General features: G+C 37.5%; 1 protein-coding gene across 1 annotated transcript in view; it reads right to left on the minus strand.

Annotated features, from left to right (window-relative positions):
* Positions 1–605: 605 nt before the first annotated feature.
* The window catches only part of LOC138697843 (trypsin-1), a 118241-nt gene continuing 106687 nt past the window's right edge, over positions 606–12159 (minus strand). The window contains exon 8 of the mRNA XM_069823404.1: positions 606–967. Within this exon, the coding sequence (XP_069679505.1) occupies positions 806–967 (162 nt within the window). The 3' untranslated portion in view covers positions 606–805. The remainder of the gene's footprint in view (positions 968–12159) is intronic.

Genomic DNA, 12159 nt, shown 5'->3' on the forward strand with positions numbered 1-12159 from the left:
AACAGAATTATTGAGATACTAGCTTTCATTAATCTGTTAATTATTTATTAAATACTAATAAAATATTACAAGGATTCCGCGGTTACATTTAGGTTAGAAGGGGATTCGCGGTGGAAAAGTTTGAGAAACAATGCCATAGAACAGGGCTGGGCACCAGGAGCGAATCCAAACTCTAAACGGAAACGCTTGAGATTCATCCGTCATGGCATCAACGCTGTACGTTGTTCGACGGGGAAGAAACGGGTTGAAAAGAAGTCATATGGCTCCCAGTGAGAGAGTAGAATTCTCTCTTGGTGCCCAGCTCTGCCATAGGGGAAAGAGATTACACACGACAACCGTGATCGCGATTAGTTCGATAATCTCTAGTAGAGACTATAGTCTACCACTGGTAAGTACTAGTGTTCAGAATTGAAGAGAAGGACATAATTTATTTTGTGAGGGAATAGCCTATATATTCGCTTGTCGATGGTTTTTCTTGCTCCATAGCTAACGAAAGGAATATTGAAAAGGCAGGTGTGTTGAACGCAGGGTAGTACTTGTAGGACTTCCCACTCTCCCTCTCTGCGACTCGCCCCCCAAAGAAACAGCTCAGGAAGAGAGACACGGGCAGTATAGATATTTTGTATATTACTTTTCAGCTTACAAACACAAATTTCAAGTTTAGTGAATGTTACTTCAACTGAATAAAATAAATTATTGTTGTTTCTTCCTGAGCACACCCATTTAACGTTCGTTGTCCCGATACTGATTCACTAGTTTCTCCATGAGCTTAATCTCGTACATGTGCAGCAACATTGTAGTTGAATCAGAAAACAGAGTTCTCCACAATCCATTGCAGGTACTCGTTGACTCTAGTGTAGATGCCAGGAGTGTTGGGCTCTCCACACCTGACTCCCCATGATACTACACCAATTGTGGCCCACCGACCACTGTCAAGTTGTAACATGAGTGGTCCTCCAGAGTCTCCCTGAAAAGAACGCATTCTGTGTGATTTCAGACTGCCTGTATGCATTGTTACAAACATTACTTGAATCAGAAATAAGGCACTATTTACATACAGCATTATAAGCAACACAGGGGATATAATTATTCATTGAGTAAGGAAAGAACCCCACGTACACCGAATAACTTGGTTAGAGCCCGATCGGAAACTCGTGGCACCTGCGCGAAAGACGAATTATCATCCACTTAGTGGACTCGCCTAAGAGTCTTGCTGGGGGGATGTGTTTGAACAGTATGCTCCATGAGTTGTCGCCATACACACAACCCCCCATTCCGCCCGCAGCAGAAGCCTCAGAAAGAAGATCGCGCATGTAGGTGCCACGAGTTTGCGATCGAGTTCTACCACTTAACAATTTCTTTATGTCGGCATATTCGCATATACAGTGAGTGTAAAAAGTATTCGCACGGTGGGTAATAAAAATATATAGCAACAATAAATGTGCTTCAAATCCTATAATCTCAACTTTTTAGACATGAACACAAGTTACGTACAAATATATACATTCTCTGTTATTTGTTTACATATAAACACAAAATTAATTGCACAATTCTCAAAATAAACAATTATGTTTGATTAAAACACAATGATACCAAACAAAAATACGAACAAAAAGTATTCGCACACTGGTCACACTTTAGTGAGTTCCTTTTCAATTTAAATATTTTGTAAGGTAGCCCTTGCATTTTACAATGGCCTTCTGGAGATAGAATTTGCTAAATTTGAAGTAATACTTGCTGGAATGTTGTTCCACTCTTCTATGATTGCAGTCTCTAGAAACTCTTTGTGGTAATATGCCTGGTTCTAAGTCTTATTTCTAAATAATCCCAAAGGTCTCGATTGAGTTGATGTCTGGTGACTGGGGAGGTGTCTTAAGGTTCGAAGGGATGTTACAGAGAATCCACAGTCGAGTATTGTGGGCCGTATGTTTGGGGTCGTTGTCTTGCATAAATATGAAATTGCCCCCGATGCCAAATTTTTGGGCACTAGGCACTACATGACCCTTCAGAATATCATTGTAACTTTGGTGATCCATATTGCCCTCTATAAAAGCCAACAAACCCGCTCCTACTGAACTCATGCACCCCCATACTAATACTCAAACTCCACCTCGTTTCACTGTGGGACGAAGATTTTTCTTTTCTAGTTCAGCATTTTTTTTCTCCACACAAAACTTCTCCCATCAGACTGAAATATATTGAACTTACTTTGATCAGTGAAAAACATTCTGTTCCAAAATTCTTGGGACCGGTTAAGATTTGCTTCAGCAAATTCTACTCTTTTACTCTTATTAACTTTACTTATGTAGAATTTCCTACGGGCGATTCTACCATGTCATTCGCTGCTCCTTAGGTAACTTCGGATTGTACTGTCACATACACTTATACCGAGAACACATTTAAGCTCTGCGGCACTAATATGTGGATTCTTTTTAATTTTTCGTATGATTGTTCTGCCACTGTAGTCGTTTATTTTGCTCTGCCAGCCACTTCTCTTTAAATTTTCGTTAGATTTTCTTTCCCCGTATCTGTCCATGATTCGCTTGATGGTTGACTTACCTCTATTCACAATCATTGATATTTCACTCAGTGTTTTACATTGATTATGCAGACGAATGGCAGTAGCCCTTTCTTTCTTAGAAGTTTCTTTCTCTCTTAGTCCCATTTGACGTGATAGCTATATACTACTTGTGATTCTAGAATCAAACTGACTTGGAACTTGCATTAAGAGCATTTTCTTAGTGCCACGTGCCTACTGCGTTCCGCATGAGTGCTTTTATTCGTCAACAGAGTTGAGTGTGCGAATACTTTTTACGCTGCAATTTTGTTAGGCATTCAATTTATCGAACTATGACAGAACCTACACGCAAAATTATGAACATGTATTAATGTGTATTTGCTATGTGATGCATTATTCTTATACAGTACGTGAACAGTTTATTTCTTACCAAAAGTTAATAGTACTTCATTTAGGCCTCAATTTGTAGTAAAAAAAGTCGTAGTGCGAATACTTTTTACATTCACTGTATATTGATTTAGTGGAAATGAGCGTCATATCGACAGCAGAGATGAAAATTCGAGGAGAATTTTCGTTCTTCGTTTCATGAGTAAAGATAGATATTGATAAATTTGCTTCACCACGACATGCTCTACATAGGCCTATAGTATTCAACTCGAGTTTGAACGATAAATCGCGAGGGTGGCGAGCAGCTTAGACAGCGGTTACTTCTATCTGTAACCACCCGCGTAGTTCCCGCGATGAACGGAGCAGACAGCGACAATGTCGATCTGTAACACCCGCATAGTTGAAAACATATTAATGACAGCATGGACACAATTAAATGTTTATTTAATAATGAGTAATAACTAATAACTTCTATTAGGCCTACAGTATTTAAAATCGTTGACTATGGTCACTCCTTCAGTTAAAAGTCGTATCGGCTGAGTGTCGTTGAAACACGACGTAGAGATTTATTTGGAGAACGTTAAAATATGCACCAATTTCATCGAATTTTTGTTCGGTTAGAAAACTTTTGATTTAGGCTTAGGAATTCTTGCATGTAGCGATCCCGTTTCCCTTGGTCTAACAAAAAATTGTCTGTTTCCCTACATGAAACTGGAACGCAGAGACTCTCTTTCTCTCAATTACCTACACATGTCTCGACATGACTCGGTGTTTATGTACTGCAAGTATTTCTTGCCTCATTTCTGAAATATAGTTTTTAGTTCATCTCATATGTACTAAATTTCAACATAAACTTGTTCTCTTTTTATTCTTTCCGATCCAATGTGTCTAATTATGCTATGCTTAAGAACTTATAACACACTTAATTGCCTTATTTTCTTTTTTTTTTTTGTCCTGTTTTCCTCTCTACGTCTTGTTTTCATTACTTCCAAGTTTTCTTCTTTTTGATTAAATATGCTTTTTTTCTTTTTGACTAGTTTCCAAATTTTTTACTTGTTTCCCGTTTCTTGAACTATTCCCCAATTTTTTCCCCTCTTTTTGACTTGTTCTCTCTTTTTCTCTTGTTTCTCTTTTTGCCTTATTTCCCCGTTTTTACTTTGTTTCTTCCTTCCTGCCTTGTTTCCCATTTTTTGCCTTGTTTCTTCTTTTTACCTTGTTTCCCAGATTTTGTCTTGCATCCCTCCTTCGCCTTGTTTTCCCTTTCACCTTGCTTCCTCCTTTCGCCTTGTTTCTCAAGTGTTGTCTGTTTCCCCATTTTTGACCTCTTTCTCACTTATTACCTTGTTTTTCCTTCGTTGCCTTCTTACCGGTACACCATTTCTTCTTATATTCTCCTTTCGCCTTGTTTCCCTTTTCATCTTTTTTTTTTTTTTCCTTTTTGCCTTGTTTTTTTCCATTTTTCCTTGTTCGCCCCTTTTACCTTGTTTCTCCCCTTTGCCTTGTTCCCCCTCTTTTGCTTTGTTGCCCATCCTTTTGCTTCGATTTCCCCTTTTTACCTCGTTTTCCCCATTTCCTCTTATTTTCGTCCTATTTGCCTTGTTTTCCTCTGTTTACCTTGTTTCCTTCTTTTGCCTTGCTCCCTCTTTTTGTGTTGTTCTCCTATTTCCTTGTTTCCCTCCTTTTTCTCGTTTTCCTCTTTTTGCTTTGTTTTCATAGTTTTCTTTATTTATAATTCCTTGCTATATTTACCCTTTCTTACTTGGTTTACCCTTTCCTACTTGGTTTATCCTTTTTGCCTGGTTTACTTGTCTTGCCTCTTTTCGTTCTTTTGCCTTAATTTTCCTTGTCTTATCTTCATTTCTTTTGTCTTGCCTTTATTTTCCTTGTCTTGCCTTCATTTTCTTTGTCTTGCCTTCATTTCTTTCCTTGTCTTGCCTTCATTTCTTTCCTTGTCTTGCATTCATGTCTTTCCTTGTCTTGTCTTCATTTCTTTCCTTGTGTCGTCTTCATTTCTTTCCTTGTCTTGCCTTTATTTCTTTCCTTGTTTTGCCTTCATTTCTTTCCTTGTTTTGCATTCATTTCTTTCCTTGTCTTGCCTTCATTTCTTTCCTTGTCTTGCCTTCATTTCTTTTCTTGTCTTGTCTTCATTTGTTTCCTTGTCATGTCTTCATTTGTTTCCTTGTCTTGCCTTTATTTCTTTCCTTGTCCTGCCTTTATTTCTTTCCTTGTCTTGCCTTCATTTCTTTTCCTTGTTTCGAATTATTTTCCTTCTCTTGTATTCGTCTCTTTTCCTTGTTTAATACTTTTCCTTCTTCCTACCAAGTCTTGAATTTGTTGGGTAGGCTATGACTACTACCAAATATGAATCCTTGTAGCGTTGGGAATTGTTCTCTGGGGGAAAAAAAAAACAACAACGCGTCGTCACTATCTATTCTGACACGCCCGAATAAACACAGCACGGCATGTATTGTGATTATATCCAGGACAATTTTCAGCGTGTTTATCTTCAGTCGTATAACCCGCTCGACTTCATTCCATATACCGACTCTGTCGCTGAGTAAAACGGACCCTTGCTGCAGCTCGTTGTTGACACAGGTAATTTTATTAAACCCGTGTGTATTCTTGTCATTCACACCACCACGGCGGCCCCGTACTAGCCCCCAACCCATAACTGCAACGTTTTCGGAGCCAGTACTGATGTGATCGTAAGCGACACATATTGTTAATTACTGTGCCACCATGCTGGCTTCCTCGGCACTACGAAACCTCGTTACACGGACATTCGGTTAATGCGCAACTCTTCGCATGGACGAATTACGTTTCTCATTTAAGAACTATAAAGCATTGTAGTATATACAGGGACATCATTTTACTTTTACTAACATTTTTAATATTAACCTTTGGATTAACGGTTGAGAACCGGAAACACCGTTTGCAACTCCCTTCCACGACTGGAGTTCGATGATACTGGCGTAAAATACAAACAAATCACTTTACTAGGTATAGGAGGGAAGAAAAGTAGTTCATCCACTTACGTAAACTAGGAAATACCGCGATTTTGACTTTGATCATTTTCATTACATTTTTGTTTAATCAAAATACAGTACTATATTAACAATAAGTGTTTTTACTCACGAACTGAGTTATCCATGCGGTGTATATAATAATAATAATAATAATAATAATAATAATAATAATAATAATAATAATAATAATAATAATGATTTATTTTAGCTGGCAGAGCTAAGGCCGTAAGGCCTTCTCTTCCACTCAACCAGCAATTATACTGTCTACAGCACATTAGCGTACAATATAGAGAATTAAGTTAAATTGAAAAATAATCACATTATGGATATTTAAACACATTTTTGAAAATGGTGGCCGTTCATTTCGATACAGGCTTCAGTTCTAATGTCCATATTATCGCACTATAGACTATTGCATCTAATTCCAATTACCAGTTTCTTCCTTGGTACTAGTAACTCATGTTGAAATAATTTTGTACCTACTCTATAAAAGAGTACCTTACGTACTGTAAATTCAAACTTCACTTCTGCCCGATCCGAAAAGATAAAATTACTCAGACATGCTATTTATTGTCCGTCCAAGTGGTTTTGTCGCAGGGTCGTAGAAAGGAGGGAAATCACGTGACAGTTGATTACTTAACGAGGCCCTTTTATTTAAGTTATTTTAAACAGTTGTATAATATTACGTAGACGTCTAATTCCTAACAGAAATTAATGTTTTCAGAAAAGATCTAACACAGCCCACCCACTAGCTTTTACAGAGGGGCGAGCAGAAGCAGGTGGGGGGGGGGGAAAGCGGGATGCGACGTAGTGAAACGGACGACAGTACCTGTGCGAAAATATGATTCAATATTGAAAGCGCTTTCGTCATTGGAAAACGCGAACATATTTCTCGAACGTACTATACTCACTACGTTAGTACTGTTTACTGTATGCGGGCTTGGTTTTTGTGTGGAGGACAGTTGGAACTTCATTAGTAGAAGGAGTGGGAGTGAAGTACATTAAAAAAGTCAGGTACAATAAAAATTGAAGTAAAAATAAAATGATGTCCCTGTACACGGATCGTCTTCATTCTTTTCGTTATCTTTGTTGACTTTGTGATCGTAGCTATCAGCACCACCACCGGAAGGATTTTGTTCAGTCATCCTGTCCCCTTTCAGTTCTACGTTCTGTTTGATAATAAATTTTCAGTTACTCATCGTTAACGTCTGTTTTTAACGACTGGGCTCCTTTGACGTGTTCTGCCCTCAGCCATGTGCGAATTGTGAGCTAATACTAAACACGATATGTTAGGGTAAGATCTTGTATATTGCACTACTATTTAATTTGGACTGTGTATGTAAAAGTTGGTGGAAAGGAATCACTTTGACCTGGCGCCAAAATCCAAATGTGTTTCATGATAGCAACTTGTGGCAGCGACTCTAGGGATTGACTCATCAGTTACGATTCCGGCCGCATCGTTACAAAATTAAGCCAAAACAAAATTTGATATCTCAATGAGCAACAAAGAACGACACAGATGCCTGAATTCTAAATTAGAAAAATTGAATAAAATGCTGGATACTGTCCAGCGCAGGAAATAAGCCCATCGGATCGCGTCGAATTGAAATCGAAAAAATACTACTGTACAGACTGCAGTTAGATGAATTTGTACAGGATAGGCCTATAAGCGATGTAAGCTGCCAAAATTATATAGACAGTACAGATAGGTCTAGTGAACAAACTAGTGAACTTTAATTAAATTTAATAATTTCTTATAATTTTATTTTTAATTTGTAAAATACCTTAATTTTAAGATTGATATTCATCCATTCATTCATTCATAGTGTTCTGCCCAAAGGCAGATCTTTCACTGCAAACTCAAAATTCTCCAGTCTTTCCTATTTTCTGCCTTCCTCTTTGTCTCCGCATATGATCCATATATCTTAATGTCGTTTATCATCTGATATCTTCTTCTGCCCCGAACTCTTCTCCCGTTTACCATTCCTTCCAGTGCATCCTTCAGAAGCCAGTTTCTTCTCAACCAGTGACCCAACCAATTCCTTTCCCTCTTTCTGATCAGTTTCAGCATCATTCTTTCTTCACCCACTCCTTCCAACACAGCTTCGTTTCTTATTCTGTCTGTCCATTTCACAAGTTCCATCCTTCTCCATATCCACGTTTCAAATGATTCTAGTCGTTTCTCTTCACTTTGTGTATTGTCCATGTTTCTGCCCCATACAATGCTACACTTCACACAAAGCACTTCACTGGTCTCTTCCTTAGTTCTTTCTCCAGAGGTACGCAGAAGATGCTCCTTTTTCTATTAAAAGCTTCCTTGACCATTGCTATTCTCCTTTTTACTTCTTGGCAGCAGCTCATGTTATTGCTTATAATACACCCCAAGTATTTGAAGCTGTCCACTTGCTCGACTGCCTCATTTAGTATTCGCAAGTTTATCTTCTTTACTTTTCTTCCTATGATATTGTCTTCATCTTGTTGGCATTTATATTCATCCCATACTGCTCACAACTGTCATTTAGCTCTAGTAGCATATCCCTTAGTATATAGTAGTCTAATTATTTGTTTATGCTCGACCATGCCGAAATGTAGTAATTATACACCTGGTAGCAGCCCTTTAATGGACCTCATTAAAGTACACCTATTCATTAAAATTCAGGTATTCCACCAATCTGAAAACACCATTGTAGCAATATGAAAGCGCAAGTATCGATTATTCTCGGATATGCAATCGAAAGACAACTAGCGAAACGTCACGGAGGCTGGAAATCCAATACTGTTCCAGAAGGTTGTATTCTATTACTATAATAATTAGCGTTAATTGTAAATAATATTCAAATAAATTCAATTTGTCATCTCGTTTCTCGATGTCTAAATCAATTTCAAGGTTACCGTATATCAAGATTAATATTTACTTTACTCTCTAGATTATATCAAGGCCAATGATATTTGTTCCTCGGAAAAAATCAATACTTTCGCGTCTGCGCACATCTCGCAATTTTCAAGATATTGCACAAGGTCAGTTCCGCTCCCCAGTCAGATAAGAATAACATGAATACTTATGAGTAATTTCAAGTTATAAGTATGGTCGAGCATAAAAAGTCGTATGAAACTTGCCTATAATGGTAATTAAGACGCTCGTATGAAAGTTTGAAACTCGCTTGCGCTCGTTTCGTAAACATACTCGCGTCTTAATTACTACCATTATAGGCTCGTTGCATAATGTACTATTACATTTCGACGGAACGTGAGTGCCATTGCCAATAACCTTGCGCTCAGTACAGTACATACCAATAGAGTAACAAACGACTGCTTAACTATGTACCGGACAAAGTAAATGATGACAGTCTATTCTCATTTTAAAAAACGTAGTCTCACAAAACAATTTTTTCTGGTAAAACCTTGGCTGTTAGAGAAAAATCTTATTTGACTTTTTCTTCTATTATTTATGCTCTACCACCAGTATTTTTTTTGGCAGTTTATATTATTTACCGTCTGTATATTTTATTAAACGCTAATTATGTTTTCTATCATGATTAATTTTTTATTGGGTTATTTTACGACGCTGTATCAACATCTAGGTTATTTAGCGTCTGAATGAAATGAAGGTGATAATGCCGGCGAAATGAGTCCGGGGTCCAGCACCGAAAGTTATCCAGCATTTGCTCGTATTGGGTTCAGGGAAAACCCCGGAAAAAACCTCAACCAGGTAACTTGCCCCGACCGGGATTCGAACCCGGGCCACCTGGTTTCGTGGCCAGACGCGCTGACCGTTACTCCACAGGTGTGGACCTATCATGATTAAATTTTATAATATATTCTCAAATTGAAGTGATGAAAACTAAGAATATATTACTTTGTGTTATTCTATTTGAAGTAAAATATATAAATACATGGTTGGATTTTACTGCAAGCACTACAGATCAAATTGCATTTCTTTTTTTGCGTTCATTCTAACTAATATCACAGTCCTTGAGTTTTTAGATAATCCAGTAGAAGCCGGCTAGTTTTAGCTGATCTACTTGACTAGCATATCAAACAGTTATTTTTAACGATTCAGTAAGAGCTTTTATGTGATAGACGTAGGTTGAAGAGTCGTTAATATTTAAATGCAGTCTCACTGAAATAATATTTTTCTTATGGGTTATTTAATGACGCTGTATGAACTGCACATTCATCTTTTGTTGGTGGAATTTATGACAAAGATAATATTTAGCGAGCGAGTCTGAGAATACGTCTTGTGGTTACCCAACTTTGACCCTAAAGGAAGCCAATTTGGTAGTCTGCAAATGTGGTGTTTAAACCCACGCAGAGTGCAGCCTCAGAACAGAGTCAAATTCGCTGATCCCTGAGATATATCAGTGTAGTCGTTCAAACTAATATTGCTACTGTTAAGTTTAAGACAGATGGATATAGATCTTAAAAATTATTATTTTGCAAATTAACTTACGAAAGCAAAATATAAATCGTATAATCCTTTACATAGATACAGAAGTAAAAAGATAAGGAGCTACTAAGAGATAACTAGGTAGTTGAGACATACGTAAATAAGAGGCGAGATAAACGTACACAAGAGAGGTACGTAGACAAGTGACAGACATAGATAGTAGAGGTGCGTAGACATTATAGATACGTACACATTAGAGACACGTTGACAAGAGTTAAACGTTAACAAGAGATATATGTGGACAGTAGAGGTGCGTATACAACAGAGATAGGCTACGTAGACGAGGGATAATCATATACATGAAATAAACATAGAAAATACAGTAGATAGACAATGAACATGGTAGCGAACAGATAATGGGCATGCTAGACAACAGACAATGGACAATGTACCTAGTTACACAATAGAAAATGGAGCTCCTTAGACAATAGTCAATGGATATGTATAGCCAATAGACAATGAAAATGGGTAGGCAATAGACAATAGAAATAGGTAAATAAGAGACAGTGCAGGTGCGTAGACTATAGAAAATGGAGGTGCTTAGATAATAGACAAACGAGGTGCGTAGACAAGAGTGATGCATGGTAGAGAACAGATATTGTGCATGCTAGACAATAGACAATGGATATGCGTAGACAATAAACAATGGAGCTGGTTACACAATAGACAATGGAGCTGGTTACACAATAGACAATTAAGATGAGTAGACAATAGATAATGGAGATGTGTAGATGAGAGTGATCCATAGACAATATAGATTCCACACAATAGTGATGCGTACACAATAGAGATGCGTTCACAAGAGAAGTAAACGTAGACAAGAAATAGACATAGATGAAAGATATATACATGAGGTAGACATAGATTTAGAGGCAGAAATTCACTCCAGTATCGGAAAACGGAAGACATTGAATTTGTGGCTAGAAGCGTCTAAAATTAAACTTAATAAATTCTACATTTTCAATGTGATATTCTCTTTTATTTAAGTCCGTAAACTAATCTCTTTCCGATATCTAGTCTTACTTACTTACTTACTTACTTACTTACTTACTTACTTACTTGCTTACTTACTTACTGGCTTTTAAGGAACCCGGAGGTTCATTGCCGCCCTCACATAAGCCCGCCATTGGTCCCTATCCTGAGCAAGATTAATCCAGTCTCTATCATTATATATCCCACCTCCCTCAAATCCATTTTAATATTATCTTCCCATCTACGTCTCGGCCTCCCCAAAGGTCTTTTTCCCTTCAACCTCCCAACTAACACTCTATATGCATTTCTGGATTCGTCCATACGTGCTACATGTCTTGCCCACCTCAAACGTCTGGATTTAATGTTCCTAATTATGTCAGGTGAAGAATACAATGCGTGCAGTTCTGTGTTGTGTAACTTTCTCCGTTCTTCTGTAACTTCATCCCTCTTAGCCCAAATATTTTCCTAAGCACCTTATTCTCAAACACCCTTAACCTATGTTCCTCTCTCAAAGTGAGAGTCAAAGTTTCACAACCATAAAGAATAACCGGTAATGTAACTGTTTTATAAATTCTAACGTTCAGATTTTTTGACAGCAGACTGGATGATAAAAGCTTCTCAACCGAATAATAACAGGCATTTCCCATATTTATTCTGTGTTTAATTTCCTCCTGAGGATATCTAGTCGTAGGTACCTTAATGTGTTTAGGTAGAGGGTCCAATGATGAAATGTGTTTTAGTTGGACTACTTTAGAAAATTATTTGAGATATACTTGAAGAGTATTAATTCAAAACAATACGAAGTATTA

This window comes from Periplaneta americana, chromosome 4, assembly GCF_040183065.1.
Source record: "Periplaneta americana isolate PAMFEO1 chromosome 4, P.americana_PAMFEO1_priV1, whole genome shotgun sequence".
In the NCBI taxonomy this organism is placed as follows: domain Eukaryota; kingdom Metazoa; phylum Arthropoda; class Insecta; order Blattodea; family Blattidae; genus Periplaneta; species Periplaneta americana.